At 39.2% G+C, this 20,763-nt stretch overlaps 1 protein-coding gene across 5 annotated transcripts in view; it reads right to left on the reverse strand.

The window, feature by feature from the left end:
- LOC126395990 (LIM domain only protein 7-like) overlaps window positions 1-4,381 on the reverse strand; it is a 44,609-nt gene extending 40,228 nt beyond the window's left edge. For all 5 annotated transcript variants that reach the window (XM_050053821.1, XM_050053813.1, XM_050053803.1 and 2 more), the window contains exons 1-2: window positions 4,291-4,381; window positions 4,026-4,127 (exon numbers count right to left, since the gene is read on the reverse strand). In XM_050053821.1, the coding sequence (XP_049909778.1) occupies window positions 4,026-4,094 (69 nt within the window). In that variant the 5' untranslated portion in view covers window positions 4,095-4,127; window positions 4,291-4,381. The remainder of the gene's footprint in view (window positions 1-4,025; window positions 4,128-4,290) is intronic.
- Window positions 4,382-20,763: the final 16,382 nt, after the last annotated feature.

Raw genomic sequence — 20,763 nt, forward strand, 5'->3', positions numbered from 1 at the left:
CTTATGAAAAATTTCTAAGGGACCCACTGCTGACAAATTTATTGTAGTGTAAAATATCCATCTCTGTAGGTATCATCACAACTCTTACCAAAAAAAACATAACTACTTGAGGTTACATTATCAAAATGTTTATGCTATATATTTCTCAGGAGAAAAAAGAATATGGACAATCTATTTGTCTATTTTCAGATTTGTTAAAGTCTTAAATATTGACATCAGTCTCAAAAATCCTGCCCTGCTATACTTAACACCTGCTCCAGTATGTCCCTAACAGCACTTTAGTGTGGACATAAGTACTGGTGCCATAGTATATAGCAGTACTGAACTGGAGAAAAAAACAAAACAATGAAAATTAGATTTAAAGCAACTCGGTTCATAAATTCCAGTGTGGTTTTTCTACAGCGTTAAACGTATTTTAATTAAACTGTTTGGTACAACTGTTGTGAAACGAGCTGGTCTTTTATACACTTCTGGTAAAATACACATAAAGCTGTTCAGTGGCTGTTAGGAAAAAAAGGTATGGCAAGAATTAGAAAAACAAGGTCCTGGTTGAAGTTAATTAAAGTAATTTTTTAGTCCACAGTGCAAGCATTCCCAAGTTTCTGGAGTTGTTCTCAACAGTAAAATAAAGTGTATTAAGTGAGCGTGGTGCTGTTAAGATTAAGCTGAAAAATCTTCCAACTACTCCACACAAGCAAAGCTCTGTACAAATAATCACAGAAAATCTACCGAGCCAAAAAGCGGGCTATAAAAGAATAATGTATGTGGACAAGCATTCTAAAAAAAAATAGCAAATATGCTTTTGATCAGAACAAAGAATACAACATAACCTAAATGATTTTACATGGCAGAGGCAAGCACAAGGCAAAGGGGGCTTTGTAATGAGGACATAAAAATGGGGCTATTAAGGTTCGGCTCCATAACTAACAGAGGGCCCCAAAAGGCTATTCTTCTCACTAATTAGTCCCCCCAGGAATCCACAATCACAATTCATTTCTGGTAGAACTGGGCAGCGGGCACGGAGCGGAGGCTTCTCTGTGGAATCAGACAGACAATGCAGTGCCAGGTTAACACAATAAAACACAATCATGTGGTCAAGATACTGTCTGTTCTACAGCACCAGAACTTTAATTGGGGATTTCAATAAATAACTGCCCCTATGAAACCACAGATACAATGGATTTCAACCATGTGCTCTTAAGTGTGACTTCCAAACTCTCTACAAAGCCTCATTTGTTAAAGGCATCATCACTGAATCTGTGTGTGATCCAGTACGATCATATTGCCTATAGAATAATGTCACATTTACAGCTGCAAATATTTTTACCTCCGCCAAGGAGGTTATGTTTTCGCCGGCGTTGGTCTGTTTGTTTGTCTGCAAAATAACTCAAAAAGTTCTGAACGGATTTTGATGAAATTTTCAGGAAAGGTTGATAATGGGACAAGGAACTGATGATAAGGCTGCTTGGCGGAGGTCTGCGCTCTCCGAGTGCTTTTCTAGTTTAAAAAATGGAATGATCATCTTATCTTTTTAACAAAAACGTTTGTTAGTTCCATCCATGGATGGATTACTTTGCCAGCCTACCAGGCACAGGGGCCCATAGTGTCAGGGGCCCCCTGGCCTTCATCTGCAAAGAGTCACAACTTCTCAAGCAGCAACCAGTAAGAGACACAAAATGACTACAAAGAGACACAAAAAAACAGATACAAAATTAACTCAAAAGAGATAAAAACTTACCACAGAGAGACACCCAACAGCCAAAAAATATGAAAAATTACCACAAACAGACACAAAAAAAGCCCAATCAGGCACAAAATCAACACAAAGACACACAAAATTACCACAAACAGACACAAAACAGCCAGAAAAAGATGAACGATAACCGCAAAGAGACACACAGACTACAAAGAAGTCCTTTCAGGCACAAAATCAACACAAAGACAGACAAAATGACCACAAAAGAGACACAAAACAGCCAAAAAGAGATGAAAAATTACTACAAAGAGACATAAAAACAACCAAAACAGATGTAAAATGAACTCAAAAAGACACAAAATTACCACAGACTACAAACAGACACAAAAAAGCCCAATTACCACAGAGACACAAAAAGACAAAAAAAAAACAATCCAGCACAAAACCAACTGAAAGAGACACAAATTACCACAAAGAAACAAAAATTCACCACAAAGAGACATAAACCAAAATGAACTCCAGAAATACACAAAATTACCACAACGAGACACAAACTGACTACAAAGAGGCACGAAAAAACCAATCAGGCACAAAATCAACTCAGAGACACAAAATAACCTCAAAGAGACACAAAACAACCAAAATAAGATGAGAAATTAGCACAAAGAGACACAAAAAGACTAACAATAGACACAAAAAAAACCCAATCCCGCACAAAACCAACTTTAAGAGCCACAAAATTACCACAAAGAGACGCAAAAACCACCACAAAGTCTGTGTCTCGCTCCTATGTAGGAGAGGTGGTGGGGCCTTTTTGCATATCTGTGCCCAGAGGCCCCCTGTGTCATATTCTGCTCATGGCTCTAGCATCATAATGTGAGGATATGAAGCTTTTCTGTGTCATATTTAAAAGAAAACTGAATATCTTTGGATTTCGGATTGTTAATTGTATAAAACAAGACATCTGAAGATGTTACCTTGGGCTTTTAAGAAATTAAAACCACACTTTTTTTTATTATTTTATGAGACAAATTATTACCTGAGCAAATAACAGGCAGACTTTCTTAAAGTGGAGATAGCTGTAAGTTGCAGACCCGGGAAAATTAAAGGATAATTGTGCTACATGTAAGATATAAATCCTCTTGTTAAGGAGATGATGGGTACTGATCTCAAACAGAGCAACACCTGCTCCTGTTTCACCAGTCTAAATGGCCTGTTTACATAATGTAGAAGAGGCCAATCCATCCTTGTTTCTTCTGGAGTTCAGTAGGTACTGAGCATAAAACAGTTAGGCGTAATTGCCGCTGGTACTGTGCTAATGACAAACAGCAACAATTTCTGGACACTTGAATACATGGAAGCATATTATCCTGCAATCTGTAACACTGAATATTAGTGCTCACACATTCCCAATGTTGTTTGGCACGAGGGAGCGATTATGACACCATTTACAATACCATTTCCTTAAAAGCAGCGTGCTTTGCTCTCCTCCTGTCTCCCCCACACACACACACACACACATCTCTGCTCATCCATCCTTTCATCCTTCAGTGCAGGGAAATAGATGGGTAAAATTGGCATGGGCTTACTGCCAAGAGCGCTCTGGACAGAATTCTCATAATGATCCTCTCAGACACAATTGACATTAATGGTCCCATTTAGAGTTGGTCAACATTCAGTGCCCACAGTCTACAAGTTGTATTCATTGGTTATGATTTAAGGATTACAACTCCAACAGTGTTTGGACAGGAGCAGCCTGTAACAACCTAGAAAATGCACTGCTGTAAAACCACATCCTCCACAATGTGCGCATGGCAAAGACCTGCCTACACCACATCTCTGTGGACGGGCACTAAAGAACAAACAACATTACCTAATTATCTGCCTTCCCTCCATGTGCATTCCCCTCTGAGGCTCCTGCAGTCAAATCATTTTTTATCTGTGCAACCACACACAATTCTCACACTGAGCTCTCTGCGTCAGGTGGCTTACCTGAGTCTTATCAGGGTATTTTTTGCATTTCAACTCACAGATTAGTCTGTAAATTTGACTTTATGAGTGCTGAGTCAGAGTCATTTAAAACACGAGAGCATCAAGTGTTTTAAAGTGAGCTAAAGTCCCAATATACAAACAATGCACAAGTGGTTATTTCATGGCTGAGATGTCTGCCACTGTCTCACTGTCTAAAACATTTCCTGTCTCCACCAGGGGTTAACTGACTGCCTGGCCAAATCTTCATGGCTGTTTGCACAGGAGTGAGTGAAGAGGAGCACAAATAGGCTCTAAGACAAATAAAGAAATAAAGCAGGGATGAAATTGAACCGTGTACCTCAATCCAGCGTTGAGCCTCGTTGAACGCGTCTGCACAGCTGACACTGGTCTGCTGGCGCCACTCCATCGTCTCTCCTCTCAGCAAGCAAAAGGCACGACTCTAATGAAACAGCACAAGAGCTCACATTTAGTTAAAGGCGTTAATCATGCAGCCACACCACCGAGATCATCAATTAAGTTCAATTAAAGTCAACAAACATGTGGAAAACTCATGCAATCTGATTTTTAAAAAGACATATTTAGTCTCTTCCTTGTTGAGTCACCTTGTGCTGACTGCAGCTGCTCACCGGTGAAAGTTCTCCTCTAATTGACACCCAGTTTATCACCGGACCCTGCACACTTCTGCAACCGACCTTCCATCACTGACGAGTTCCGCTTATTGGTCAAAGTGGAGAGGAAGGTCTCCGCCCACTGCCAAACTACAGGCAAACTTTTCTGAGCTGAAGTGAAACCGAGTGGAAGATCTGCAGAGTCTCATCGACCCTCTGGTGGCCTGATGATGTGTGACACTGTGACACTGTGCACAGGGCAGCACATGAAGGCAAGACAAGCTTATTTGAGCACTTTTTCAAACACACAGGCAATTAATAGACCTTTAAACAAGGTGAAGACCATAAGAACACATAGAAAATTAACATAAGTTGGTATAAAGATAGAAAAAAAGATGAAATAAAAGTGCAATAGACACATTAGAGGCAGTCAGACATTAGTCGTCTGTGCTATTAGATTTTCTGTCGACTTTATTTCCAAGTATTATCCAGATGGTGTTTCAAAGAGTTGTTCAAACTCCCAGGAACAACACTCTAGAGGAGAAATGCTGAATACTTTATTTACTTATTTAGATACTTACTTACTGAGGGTGTTTTCACACATAGTCCCTATTAAACAGACCAAACTCTGTCCTCTTAAAGTGCACCAAAACCCAGACCAACAGAAATGGGGCTCAGTTCTTTTTGTGTCCACACTGTCAGTTCATTTGAAAGAGGACTCAGTTCTCTTTCTGCTCAGCCTCAGCTCTGATGGAGCCTCAGTCCTCTTTCTGTTCTCACTATATATAATGTATAATGACGCAGTTTACTTTTTTTTACTTTGACATGGCTCTGCAGTGTAGTTATGAAGCCCCTCGTTTTCAGATGATCTTCAAACTGGAGGAAACCCTTCATGTTTCTGTGCTGTAGACTGTTGCAGTTTGATGTATTCTACATTCCACATCTGGAGACATGCAGTAAACTTGGACCAAACTACTTCTCGTCCTATAGCCTTGCAAGCGTTACAGGCCGACAGGGTTGCGTCTGTTTCTCCAGTGCAACATCATGTGATCCAGAGGGCTAAATACAATGGCAAAGAGCAAAGCCAACATGGAGGGCTTTGTGTTCACAAGGCACAGGTTAAGTGAACCACACTATGGACTTGAAGCCAGGTGGTCTGAGTACAGTTCACTTCAGAGGGGTCTGAGTTCTTTTGGATTGTTCACATATGCATAGACGATGCTGAGTCACTGCTCTGAGTCTGTTTAGAGGGCTGAAAAGGACCAAGTCTCAAAACATCTTTAGTTATTGTGTTGTAGTCAAGACTACCTAAACTGAAATTAGGCCATGACCAAGACCAGGTTGTATCAAGACCTAGATAAGACCAAGACTTTGAGGGGTTGAGACAGAGTCGAGACTAGTGCCAGTTCCACTGCATGACACACTTACAATAAAATATGAAACATGCAATCCAGGCACTCTTCAAATTGATCTGAAAGAGCCACATTCTAATAAAAACACCCACAGAAAACAAATTAAGATTAATCTTCATTCATCTATTTTATTGCCGTACTGTATATATGTGTGTATGTTTAAGTGCATCATGAGAAATGTCTTGATAAAATAATTAATTGCATTGCAGAGGTGAATTTAATTTCAATTTTCCTTTGTTTTCTGTGAGCAAACAAACACCAGGGAGCTGACATCAACTTAACCATCTTTATTCAACACTTCTTTTTACACATGCAATTTAGTGATATCTGTGCTGTCATGGTCTTGATTGGTCAAGCAGTAACATCCAGATACTTCTTTGTCTGAGACCAAGACCTCCAAAAAGTGGTCTTAAAACCAGCCTCGAGACCAAGACCGATCTGGGTCTTGACCTTGAAGGGTCAAATTTGAATAAATTGTGTCTTAAATGCTGCTTTATGTATTTGTGTATTTATTTATTGCAAAATAAAAGTTGCTAAAACCCTCCCAGTTCCCACAAACAATACAGAGGACATGACCTTGGGTCCTCAGTTGCATTGATGACTAAACGGGCCCAGCACAGGCCCAGGGGCCAAAGGATTCAGGGGGCCTCTAAGCCAAAGCCTCTATGTGAAGTTGTTGCTATTGACCTTGTACTTTTGTCACACTGTCAAACGGCTTTGTCATTCATGCATAGGTGTGTTTTTCAAGGGGGATGCAGGGAACACATCTCCCTCAATATGTAGAGCGTGTGCATTTGTCCCTTTACCCCCCCATAAAAGTATGACAGTAGCAGAGGACTTTTATTTTGAACAAATTAATGACATTTACACCATAGATTGATGCAGAAAAGGCAGGAATTAGTGCATAAATTTTCACAAAATTCAGGAAATTAATTGTGAGACGCTTAAAATTTTCTGGCAGAGGACCCCTAGACCTAGAGTTTTGTGTGTTTCCCCTTCAATCTCAAAGGGAAACCTGCACCCTTGCATTCATGTCAATAACAGAGCCCCAAAGTCCTAAAGAAAGGCCCTAAAAAGCATCAGAAGCTGTGTCTAAGGTGTACACACACACACAAATTCACACACACAGGTGTGCTGTAAATCTTTTTAAGGTACAGGTAAATTTAGTTATTGTGCTGTCGGTTGCCACTCAGCGTACCTGCCCTGCTGGGAGGCAGACATCTGGTTTGATTTCACAGCTATGGTATGTGAAATGTAAGAAGCCATGTGTAACCTATTAACTCAACGGGATGACGAGCATTTAAATGGCAAATGTGTGAAATAAAATGTAACAGATATAGAAACAGTCTGCTTCTGTCTGCTCTTCATATCTTTCATCCCCCTGTCCTCTCCTGTAAAGATAGCAGCAGCAGCAGCCACAGCCGCCTGATACAAATGCAAAATATGACTGTGTTTCAAGGGCAGGTCTCTTCACTCTCTTGCCTTTTGTATTGAAGTGATGAAGGATGGCCTGTGACAATTTAATTTTCACACATGAGCTGCATATATGAATAGAAAATTGTTTTTCTTTTGTATTCTTTTCCCACATTTGAAAGCAAAGCATAATAAGAAGCTGGTGTGTAGGCCTCATCTCGTATTACAGCGCATGCTCACTCCAATCCAATTTCCTGCCAAATGCCCAAAGAGGTGCACTATATGCGGAACAAGGGCGGTGATGGAATCACAAAATCTAAAAGTTAAATTAGGTGCAGAGGTGTAGGACACTGTCGAAGATTTAATGAGATGCCTATTAAGAGCACGGGGAACATTATGTGAGGCATAAACTTCACAGACTTTCAAGTTATTATCTTAATCGGGGAAATTAAAAGATAATATCCTGCACCATCTGGTAGTAGTATTACACCACCAGAACAATAGGGGTTAACTTTTTTTTTGTTTCAATCCTAAATCCTCTGGCTCACTTCTGCGAGTATTAAGAATGAGAGTGTCAGTGCTCTGAAATTTTATCGAAGCACTTCGCCACAATGTGTACAAAACATCTTTATACATCCATCTAAGGACACCTCCACAGTGATGCTTTAATTCTTTTCCATTTAGTTCTGAACACAACGGGTGGACACTCAGAAGCAGTTGTGATAGAAGAAACACATCTGAGGATTTACTGCTCTATCAAAGAGCAAAGGGTTTTGTTTAACCATTTGTTGTGCTTGATATTAGCTGGAATTATCTCAGCTTGTTAAATCTCTGCTATATTCATGTCAGCGTCTTCATGTGAGATCATGACCGCAGCTCAGTGTTCTGTGTCAGCAGCATGCTCTCTCCAAACGGAAGGAAACAGTACTCCACCGTCCCTGCACATGTGATGCTAATTGATCTTGAAAACTGAAGAGTGGCGCACTTGAGAAAACAGATTGATGCTCATCATCTTTATTACAGGAATGAGGGTTTGTTGCACATACTGATGTTGCTGATTAGATGAGGAGGGAGATAAGCAAGCATCAGCCAAAGTATAATCAGCTCATATAGACTGTAATGATGCAAACAGGTCCCAGAGGGCGTAAGTTTTGTTTCCACACATATGTAGGAGGGGAGTTGGGGTCCTCCCCCAGGAAGATTGAGCATCAAATGTATTGTTTCCTGCCGCCTGGCACATTTTTCTGCACTAATTTGTGCCTTTTTGGCATAAATTTATGGTGGAGATGACTTTCATTTTGTCAAAATTAAAGTCCTCTGCTACCCTCAAGTTTTTAATTCAAGTTTTTATTGTTTTTGAAGGCTTGGTAAATGGCACACATATATTATTTTCTGGGCATACATGAATACAAGGCACATATTTTTATAATATGGAGATGGACTCCGGTGCACAACATAAAACAAAATAAGATAAATTAAATTAAATTGAATAAAAATAAAATAAAATAAAATAAAAATAACAAGTAATTCTAGAAGGGAAAAAAGGAAACAACCTAACAAACAATATATTGCGCATATTCTAAATATTGAGGGGGACACAACCCCCCACCCCCAAAATCTACATATATACTGGTCCTGTGACAGTTTTATTTATTCTTTTTTTTTTTTTTTTTGTATTTTTGTATTATTTAACATATGTAGAGACCAAAAAAGATAAGATAAAAGGGAAATAACATAAATACATACATAAAATATAAACAAACAAATGCATTAACAATATCAGGAAATTAAAGTAATTTATTAAATCAGCAAATTACTTATACATTGTTTCATAGGATGTAGATAAATAAACCCATACATTTAAATCTAAGTTCAAGAATACATTATATAACAACTAAGTACACACAGAGATCAACACACATGATACCCACATGCCTAATCATACCTGCTCTCACCTATGAAACATGGACACATAGTTACCCACATATTTATATGAACAATAAAGAACAAGAAAACACTTCTATGCTATTGTCCTGTGACAGTTCATTCAAATTCTGTATATAATGTAAGTTGATATGTGTTCTTAATGATTATTAAGTTTGTTTAAAAGCAGCCTACCTGTAATGCACAGTGCCATACTCCTAAACTCTAGTACGTACAGAATGGACACTGGGTTGCGGCTATATTAAATTAATATTGAAAAGAGGTATAAGGCTTTGATGCAATAATCTAGAGTTAAAACAACATACTGTAATCAATAAATAGCCTGTATACACTGCTGGTTTGCAATTGTTATTCTAAATTTTGAAAAAGTTTACTAATTTTCTTTCATTTTGCATCACATTTACTATGCAGAGTGCCATGTCTGTCATTTCCATTCTTGCTGCTGTCAAAGTTTGCATTATCTTATCTCAGAGAAGGACCAGGTCTGACAATGAGCATGAACGGCAAAAAAAAACAGGAAGAGAGGAATGTAACAGAAAACATAACAGCACAGAGATGAAATGCATTTCATTTCATTTGTGGCGAGCTTTCCCATGAATACATCACCTTATCAGAGCTGAGGAAATTATCTATTGCATTTATTTATGATCGCCAGTAGGTGCTGCTGTAACTCTGCATGTGCATGCATCATTTGCAAGGGGGTGGGTGGGGGCGGGTGAGGTTTTTTTTTATGGCTCGGCATTGGGTTAGGAGAGTGGGGATGGTAGACTGAGTGAAATGGACAGTGACGACAATCTGATTTGCCTTCACATGAAGCAGTTGTTTCCCATATTTCCCATTTGTCTGTTCCCCGGGGTCTAGTCCAGTGTGAGAAGAGTGATGTGATGCTGTGTCGAATACCCAGTTTTCAATTACATCCACTATCATTACTGTTATCAACAGCAGCAACATCAACAGCTAATCTCCTTTCCATTATTTCCCAGATAGAATTTGAATTGAAAAGCTTCCGACTAAAACTCTTAACACAGGATACATTTTTTGAATATTTTCACTCAATTTACTTATCTTGACCGCAGTGACAGCCAAAACAGTTCTGTCACCACTTGTGTTGCTGCACAATATGTCCATACACACAGTCTTTGTATTAAATAATGGTTGCTTTTATAGTATTTAAGCATAATAATGAAATATAGCATTAATATAAGTCATCTCTTATTGGGTTTGGGTTACTTTAAAGCTGTGTTAAATGAAGATTTTTAAACACACTGCACATTTTCAACATTTAATTCCTTATAAGTTGCATCTTAAATGAACAATGTATGTTCTCCAACAATTAACAGTCTGCAGTATACTGCACAACTAGCCTCAGTCTCACCCCAACCCCCTTCACTGTGGCATCAACCCGATATGTCTGTCCACATAGCCAAAGTACTCTCTGTACTGTATTATATTAGCTATTTTACACAATGAGTGAGAGCCACTGTATGTAGTAATGCTATACTCGGTGCAGAGACTGCATTAGTGAATCATTAGGGTCACGCTTCTCAAATCTGAGATCATTAGCTGGAGGGTTTGCCTACAGTGCTCCTCTGTGAACTGCACATAGGGTGGACACAGAGGTCTCCCCTTACGCTATAGAAGAAGCTGTGGTGGCCAGTGTTAACATATTTTATCCGAATAATAAGCATGTTAACACAAAAAAATTAGCATCTACTTATGTTTGTTTAGTCTTGCAGGATGCATGAAGATATGGACAGTATGCAGGTACGTATATGCGCACTCTTATTTACCTACCTGTTGCCTGTCTTTTCTATGCTTAAAACAACAGGAAAATAAAAGTATGCTGCTCTATAATTTTATATTATTGCGCCATGCCGAGGCGAGTGAGTCCAGGACTTTCTCTGTGTTGAAGGATGGAGACAGTGATGAGCTCCACATAGCTAAAATGTTATCATCCTGTCATCAGGGTGCGTGATTATGACTGTAACTACTACTAATATGTGTATGCATGAAGTGGAATACAAAAGGTGGAAATTGAAGGCAGCAACTGCAGCAACAATTGGGGCATTTATTGGCTGTTAAGAACTGCTTTCCTGCTGTCATCCTTTTACAGATAACGTATCAAGGAGTTTCACTTAAACACAACGGGTTTAAAGCTGCAATTTTCATCTCTCAGGGACTTAAAGTCAGCATGCCACTGGAACATTTCAGTTCTCCTCCATGATGTGAACTCAACCATGACTTTACAGGATAAAGCAAAGGACGCAGTATGATACAGGCATGTCATTAAATTTCAAAAAGGAAAGAAACAATACATTTTTCTTTAATCGTTCCCTCAGCAACAGCCTCACAGCTCATAGTTCAGCTTCTTCACCTCCTCTGCCCTCTCCTCCCCAGTGCCTGGTGTGTGTTGTCCCTGCCAAGGTCTGAAACATTATCACAACAGGATGTGGGCTGGGATAACACTGAGAGTGCTTCCTCTGCAGTGGCAGTCACCTGGGAGATTCTTCAATTATTGCATTTTAATGTAACTTCTGAGTCTGAGCTGCGCTGCAACTCAAAGGAGCCAAAGAGAGGGGGCAACATGGGCATTAGACTTGTGGGAAAAATCTGAATTGATTGTGTTTTGCCTTTCTGATTGTCTTTAAAGTGGTTTTGTTGTAGTGCCTTTTCAAATGTAAGGGATAGTACTCTCAGCTAATGCATGAAAATATTATAAAGTTGAGTCCAATCAACACATGAAGGCCTGCATTGCCGTCCGAGGGCCAGTTAGAGTTACTTATTATTATTCAAGACATTTAAATGATGACAGGGTTGTTACGGAAATGCGAAATAAAAGCATAAATTACACATTTCAAGTTATCATCTAGCCATGTGGGAGTGTGCGCCATTAGCCTCAAAATTGTTCTCTCTGAAGCTGAACTGAATGTACGACCACTTTTGTTGATGTCCACATCATTTCTGTATAGTTTTATAGCAAATTAAACTTTTTATTGCTTTTGTTCTGAACGGGAAAATGTACTCTCATCTCTAGAACAGCATATTTGCTGCTGATGCATGACGAAGTTGAATCAGGTGTTTATTTGTTTGACCACAGGTACAACAGTGTTTTGGGAGGTGTTTACCTTGAAAGACCTTTGGAAGAAAATTAGCTTTAAAGCCTTTAGAAAATGCAGCAGGTACAGCCTGCTTTAAGGAAAGTACCAGCCAAAATAAATACGACTGTAACAAATGATGACTCATACTCTTGCTACTGTCTGCTTTGATGTGTGATGTTTCATCCTGACATGTTACATTTTGACTGTGGACTGTTTGCATACTCAAGGTGCTACTGTGCCAGAACATTTCCAAGGCTGTAACTTGAAAATCTTGTTATTTTTCTTCTCATTCTAACCACAAATAACCTCACTGCAAAGGGTCAAAGACAGATAGAGACTATATCCTGCAGTATGAGTTAGTCATATTGTTTTTCTGTATTATGTATACATAATTATTGTAAGCTGGTAGCTGCTGCATTGCTCAGCTTGTGTTTTTATTGTTTGTATTTAGTATATTTCATCTTAACAATTAAATTTTTGATATTTATTTTATTCTTAGTTTGTGTAGAGGTCCACTGAAAGTCAACAGCTTCCTCTGTCACTTTTTTTTGTTTTAATTACGGTAGTATGAACCCTGGGTCTTCAACAGGGGGTCTGCAACTCCCAGGGGGTCCTCAGAGTTACTGCAGGGGGAGGTGCCAAATTATCATTTGATAATTATTTGAGCATTTTTCTTTTCAGAAATCAAAATATGTCTGAAAATACACATTAACATGAATGCAACATGTTTTGCATTTTGCAACAACTTATCTTTGTGAAAGTGGAGTTTCTTCCTCCACCTCCCTGCAAAGCAATTACAGGTCAAGACTGCAGCCTGGGGGTTGATATGACCTCCAGCCTCCAACCACTTAGTTTAATACGCAGCTGAATTTTGTACAATATATATATAGTAGGTGGTCTCTGCTCCATTTCTCTTTCAACTAAGCAGTCCTTGGCATGAAAAACGTTGAGGACCCCTGGTATATGCCAATGTGCCAATCAAACTAACCTAAGCACTGCATTTGAGAAATTTATCAAAACATGTTCACTGTATAAAAAAAACAGTTGAGGTTAAACGTAGCCCAATATTTTGAGTAATATAACACTGGCATTGTCATTTCCATCACCATTTGGCTCTCCATCACAACAACACAACAATGACTGTTGCCAAAATGATATATTTACACAAAGTAAACTTTTGTTTTTCCTCATTATTTGTGTATTCAAATGACATGAGCTGTTTCAGAATGACAGCCAAAATAATTTGTAAAAGACTGTTTTGGAGGTATGAAAGTCATTTTTTCAGGAGCTGTATTTTTGTCATACATACTGTCCTTGCCTTTTATATGAATTAATCAAAACTTAATTAGTTTGAGTCACTGTTTTGTTGACTTCTAGGTGACATAATCAGCATGTGTCTAGGTTGGTGTGTCTAGTTAGGACATAATGTTCTGTCAAGGCTGATAGTGTGGGGATGATTGTAATAAGTTGCTGCAACTGTCCTCAAGCTAAGCAGCCATATAAAAACAGACCATACAACAGTATTTTCCAACTTGCACAAGTCATTGTGATTACATGAAAGAGTAGTTTACCCAAATAATAAAACTGTCAGCTGTTGTCTGCTACATCTGCATGTTGTTGCCCATACAAAAAATAAAAATAAAATTACATTAACTCTCTGTGAGTTAGATAATCATTGGAGTTAATGTAGTGATGTAATATACAGTAACCTTATCATTGTAATGGTCCATTAATAACAAGTAAGCCGTTATTGTTTATCATATACTGTATAAATCATCTAAAAGTAGAACTTTTAATGTTTGTTTTCAGTATGCGAAGAGTGAGGAGGAGGGTTAGTAACAGAGGGGTTCCCCACAAACACAATTCAATAACTACCACTAAATAAATGAATACATTCATTCCTTAACCGCTTATCCTGGTACAAGGTCACAGGGGGCTGGAGTCTATCCCAGCTGACACTGGACGAGAGGCCAGCGTGGACAGGTTGCCAGACTGTCACAGGGCTGGAATTAATAAATAATACTATAATATTAATATTATTGTATATAATAATAATAATTATTATAATATAATTCTACAACAATACATCATTTCAGCATACTATGCATATGGAGACAAAAAGAAGGGCTAAATAATTAAATTGAATGTATTTCTAAATATGTTGCAACCTTCCCTCCATCATGGTGCAACTGCTCCAGGGTTGAGGTCAGCTGCTACATCTGACTTATTCCATTCAAATAAATATCATGACCAATATTTTATATGTAATCATTTTTTAAATAGTATGTGTAATTAGCAGACAGATGTAAGTTTAATATATAAAAAATTGGTTGGTGTCTTCCAAATAGTCTCTGGGAAACTGAGAGCAACCAGTGTCCTTTACACCCACACCCCATAGCAACAGGCTGACGTAAGAGCATAGTTAACTGCAGTGTGGCTTCCGGCCGTTAGAGGCAGCAGGTAAGGAAGATAATCCGCGCCATCTTGGATTTCTCAATTAAGCTGGATACACCTGTATTTGTAAAACACCTGGCGTCCTCCGCCCATTGCGGCTGTGTAAAGTACTTTAGGGGGTTTAAAATGAAAAAAGAACCTCAGTTTACGACTTGGGAAAGAAAAAAGTGGCCGTGGCTACAGATACAAAGACAGCAGCAACCGGGACAGCGACACCTGCTGCTAGCCAAAAGCAGGCTAACGGCGTTAGCATGCTGCTACAACCACAGAAAGCTAAGCCACTACAACTACAGGTGGAAACCCGGGACCAACCGCATGTTGCGGAGTAAAAAAAGGATTATTTTACTCTGTTTGAGGACAGAAGGTGGGAAGCTGTTCCAGAGTCATTTATCGGTTATTATAACATAAGACTTTCCACGGTCAGATGAATGTAGCGGTTTGACTGTCAAGCCAGGAGACCTGACACTGGAGACATTTTGGTAACGTTACTGTTCCCCCCTGACCTCTTGTGCCAGCACCTGAGAGGGAGTGACAGCTAAACTAAGTAAGTAATTATTTATTTTATGATATGCATTGTGCTGTGCTTGTGCTATGAACATGCTGTGGTGGCTGTGGCCTATATTTACTGTGAATGTGTGCGTGTTGAAACAGTTTGGCTTGAGTGGATTGTTGACCATAGTCACAGAAATAGACTCAGTTGTGGTTTGTTTGGATTAAGTTGTTGATGGTTGGTTACTCTGAAAATCCCCATGAAAGCACCATCTGAAGGGACAGATGAAACTTTCCTTAGACTTGACTGTGATGTCTTCCTGTTGGGCTGTGAGTCTGTATTTTCTCCTTGTCTATATCAGGGAAAAAAAGGTACATTGCAGTCCATTATGAAAAACACCACTGATAAGATAGTTGGCTTGTAAGCTTCTGTGAACAATTATTAAACTAATCAAAGAGTAAAAGGGGTAATGCAAAAGAATACGAATGAATGTTATCAACAATATTAGGGAAAGCAGCCCAAAGCCATTTTAGGAAGTTAATGACAGCTATCGTCCTGGAAGAAGACTGGACTGAATGGACAGCAAAGAAAGCTTTATACGCCATCTTCCCATTTCTTTATTCCAGTAACTCATCATTTTATCCAGAAATGGAGTGAAAATCTGTACAGTCTTTCCAAACAATATTTTAAAAGAATACTGTTTGTTGTTTGAGAGCAACACATTAAACATTGGCTGATATATAGCTGACTGTGGCATTTTATTGTTAAGCAGTAACCACTAAAAATATGGAAATCCAAGGTTGACTATATTAAATAGAAATCCCTAAATTAAACTGAAATATCATTGGTGTGTACATAATGCAGGACATCAAAGCTAAAATTCAATAATCAATATATTTGTTATTTTCCCATGTGCGAATGCAAAATTAGTCAAAATGAAAATGCTATTGACACAGCATTTAAAATGTACTGTACTTCTATTTGCATTTTCAAATCAGCCGACGTGGGCATTATGTCATCATCCCAAATGGTATGTGATGCATCTTGATGGTGTGGTATAGTCTAATTTTTGCTTTCAGTCTTCATCTCTTGAGAGCAATTCTGTGAGAGCCAAGCACTCTTTTCCAGGACAACTCAAGTGCTCTTTAGTGCCTCCCCATGTGGCAAAACATGGTAAATAGGTGATGTTAGGCACCAGGGGCATAATCACAAACATTCACTCTCAGAGAGCTCCTAACTTAGACTAAAAATTTAAAGTAAGGAGTAGCTTAGGAGTGATTTAGCAAAGTTCAAAGAGCAACTGTGAGCGAGGAAGGGACAGAAACTTTTACCTTAGTGAGGAGTTGCGGTCAACTCCATTGCTAGGTATGATGTATTCTTTTAAAATATGTGACTGGTTGTCACAGACACACCCTTTTATGAGCCCGCAAAGTGTGAGGATACCCAGTGGAAATGAAATGAACTGCTGACTGTGAAAGCGTTGTTATTGTTAGTGTGATCACTCTGCTGATGGAAGGTTGAGACAGACCCAAGTCAACACTGCTGCACTGTTGCATTTTTTCAGTTTTCAAACATCTTAGTATTGTGATAATTTTATTTCTAGCACTATAGCGTTAGGTGGTAGATGTGTGAGTATCCCTAATGAGATCAACCACACATATTATCCCTGCACGATTGAATCTGTAGCATTTCATTTAGTCACTCACATCCAGCGTTGGAGAATGTTTCTGACCTCTTTGTGTTTCCACCATTTTCTCCTCTGATTAAGAAACTCTTTAACCTCTTAAAAGTCTTCCTTCCTTCTTCTTCACCATAAGATCTTTTAAAGGCTAAGATGCCTTGTAAATAACTTTTATCTTTACAAGGACCTAGTCTTAACTTTAATGGTAAATTCTAAGAAAAAGGAAGAACTCAAAGAATTTTCTCCGAATTTTGCCACTTTGTACAACGAAGCTTTGTGAATACGACCCCAGATGTTAAGTGTAACGACAATAAATGCAGCTTATTATCATTGGCAACCGAGAAAAGCAATAAGGCGATGACCATGGTGGACCTAAAGTCTTTCCCCCATATGCATGTTGCACCAGCGCTCTGCCACTGCTACATAATTAGCCCCGCTGCAAAAAAATCTCCTCATATGCAATTAAGTCACAGTCTCTACTTTAAAGGGATAGTGCACCCAAAAATGAAAATTCAACCATTATCTACTCACCCATATGCCGACGGAGGCCCTGGTGAAGTTTTAGAGTCCTCACATCCCTTGCAGAGATCGGCGGGGGCAGCGGCTAGCACACCTAATGGCTGACGGTGCCCCAGACTAACGTCCAAGAACACAAAATTGAAACCACAAAATATCTCCAACATGCCCATCCGTAGTGATCCAAGTGCCGTGAAGCCCCGACATAAAAAGTTGTTTGGAAAAACGTCATTTGAACTCATTGTAGCCTGTGGCTCTGACTGTTTCTCTGTGCTCCGCGCTCACATGTGTGTGCTCAGGGTGATCAGTGGTGCACGGTCTCTGAAGAGCAGCAGTCTCGTCAGTACTGATGTCCAGATTCTCAAGTGCAGGCATCGCCAATTCCCAGTCTGAGCAGCAAAGACTTTCCTCATCCATTGGCACTGCTTTGCATTTGAAACAACTACACCACCAGGTTTCCAGTGCTCGACTCTGGTATTCTGCGGCTGGCTGAGGCTCATGAGCTGCGGCGGCTGCTTCGTCCAGTAGCCTGAGTTCCGCATCCGTATACTCGGGCTCAAACAAATATGGCTCAACAAAGAAATGCTGTTCCTCCTCAATTTCAAAGTCTTCAGACATGTTGGGCTTTCCTTTGCTAAAAGACCGTAGTGCAAATTATCTTTTAGCTACTGTGGTTACTGTTGTCTCCCTCTGCGGTGCGCATGTGACGTGATGTAAACACAGGTAAGCAAAGCTCATGCTTTCGCTGGTCTCGCGCACGTGAGCGCGGAGCACAGAGAAGCAGTCAGAGCTACAGGCTACAGTGAGGCTAAAAACAGAGTTCAAATGACGTTTTTCGAAACAACTTTTTATGTCGGGGCTTCAGGATACTTGTATCACTACGGATGAGCATGTTGGAGATATTTTGTGGTTTCAATTTTGTGTTCTTGGACATTAGTCTTTTGTGGTTTCAATTTTGTGTTCTTGGACATTAGTCTGGGGCGCCGTCATCCATTAGGTGTGCTAGCCGCTGGCCCCGCCGATCTCCGCAAGGGATGTGAGGACTCTAAAACTTCACCAGGGCCTCTGTCGGCATATGGGTGAGTAGATAATGGCTGAATTTTCATTTTTGGGTGCACTATGCCTTTCAGCAGCCACAGTCGAGGATGAGCGAGGATTATAAATGAACACCCCCACATAATGGTGTTCAGATTGATCAGCAGCCGATCGTTATTGGCCTGTAATCATTCTAAATAGTTTGAAGGCCGATCAGAAGAGCAGGGAGACCGTTTCTTTGTGTGCCCCTAAAATAGCTTCACTGCTCTGGCAGTTGTAACAAACTGTAGCTCCCACTGAACATTCAATGTTACATTCATGGTTTACTGCTAACATGATGTCCAGCTCACCTGCCTGTCCTGATGTGCAAATACACTGTCTCTCTCTTCTTGCTCACTACACACACACACCACACTGACCAGTTCTTTAGAGGCTGCGGTACACTCCGCTTTTTCGGACAATGTTTACATTAAGCTTCGTTTTGTCCTGTATTAAGCCCACACTACCGATATGGCATCTTGATGTTTACCAGGTCTTATTCAGGACATGCGTTCCTCCAGAATTTGATTCATTTTGTCTCTGGGACTGGAAATGCAGGGTTAATTAGGGGAGAGCAGGGGCAATTGTAACAGTTTTTGGTTTCGATGTCATTACTCTCATACTTCTGGAACTATGTGGATACATTTTTCATTTAAGTAACTTGTATCTGTGTTTTCCTTGTAAACAGTCAGTAACTGTTTTTTTTTTTTTAACAAGCAATGTTAGAGTCAAAACATTGATTGAAACTAGATGTCAAATCTTATTTCTGCTCTCATGTGGAGGAGTAATTGTAACAGCACATTTTATTTAGGAGCTAAATCAACACCTACATCTGTGTTCAAGTGTGCACCTAAAGCCCTGCTCATGTCAGCAGATGTGCTAAATATCTTCCAGTGGCGTGAAATAAAACTCACACACTTCAACGCACTTCAGCACTGCTGCTGGAAGAATTCCAAGGGGAAACACTGAAATAGCTATGATACTTGCACCTCTGATTGCAACATTTGTACTATCAACAGTAGCTACATATAGCCAATGAAAAAAATCTGCTAAGAACAGGTGAATAATTTTTAAATTTATCCAAAACTCTAAGCCCCACTACTATTCCCCCGAGATGCATAATGTACGATAAGATAATTTAGTCTTTCCTTTTTTTTTTTTTTAAATTTATGATTCGGCTGAACGCATTAATGAAGAGGCAATTTTTACAAATTACTCAAGATTAACATTTGGCAGTTTTGACTTTACACTTGATTATTATTGTTACAATATTTGTACAGTGCAAAAATAAACTTAATTATTTAAAGGTGACATTAACAGTAAAGCTGACACACAGTGATAATAGATGATCTAAAATAGATAACACAAATACATCAACTGAAGAAAAATATTTAATTGAAGAAAAAATATCATAAACTATATACAAATTAACACTTAACTACTGCAGTTTCTATTTACATACTATTTTCTATCAACATACTGTGTGAGCCAATATCCCTCTTCCAATATGTTGGCCTACAAACAAGACAGGTGGATTTATGGTGAACAAGATCTGTATTAAAAGAAAGCAGTGTTGAACAAATCAGTTAACAGTAACTACATTACTCTGGATATAAATGTAGGTAATGCAAGTATAGGGGAAAACAGTACAGGAACAAGTGATGGGGGACTGTGGTCAGGGTTTTCAAATGCACCATTAACACCAATGAATGATGCAGAATTAGCTATTAGCAGATCCTGTTTGCTGTGTAATCATGGATGTAGAGGTAACTATCACTAGATCAATTTGATGCTGAAGAAAACTTTAAAATGTGATTTTTAGTGAGTTTTATAAGCAGATGTATGGATGTTTACACAGAGAAATAAGCATATCCTCGAGTGAAATTCACCCTGAGTCAAAAAATATGTGAATTGTGTCTGCATTAACACGTCACACATCTCTCTCACACACACACACACACACACACACACATAAAAAATGACATAAATTATTTAGTTGTATAGTTATCGTTCATAAATATTTTCATTCATGAATGCTGTCTGCTTATACACTAAAAGTTCATGGGAATAGCACATCCTCCACTGACAAAGGCAAAGAGTGACAGAACCTCTGAGTTAGTGGGCAAAGATTAATGCAAGGATTTGCTTGTGAGAGAGAACATGTGTGGAATGGTAAGAAAGTTGCTGCTCCTGCTCTGGGACAGCGAGAAGTTGATGCAAATTCAATATGATAATGACTGACCTGAAAAGGGGAGCAGAGGAGGCATTAAGATGCGTCAGCACCTTTGTGTCTGTCCTACAGATAGGGAGGGGGGGGGGCAGAGTGTGGTTATGGTAAATCTGTATTTTTTTGTTCCGGCTCCATGATTTCATTTGAAGATAGTT

This window comes from Epinephelus moara, chromosome 1 (assembly GCF_006386435.1).
Source record: "Epinephelus moara isolate mb chromosome 1, YSFRI_EMoa_1.0, whole genome shotgun sequence".
Taxonomy (NCBI): domain Eukaryota; kingdom Metazoa; phylum Chordata; class Actinopteri; order Perciformes; family Serranidae; genus Epinephelus; species Epinephelus moara.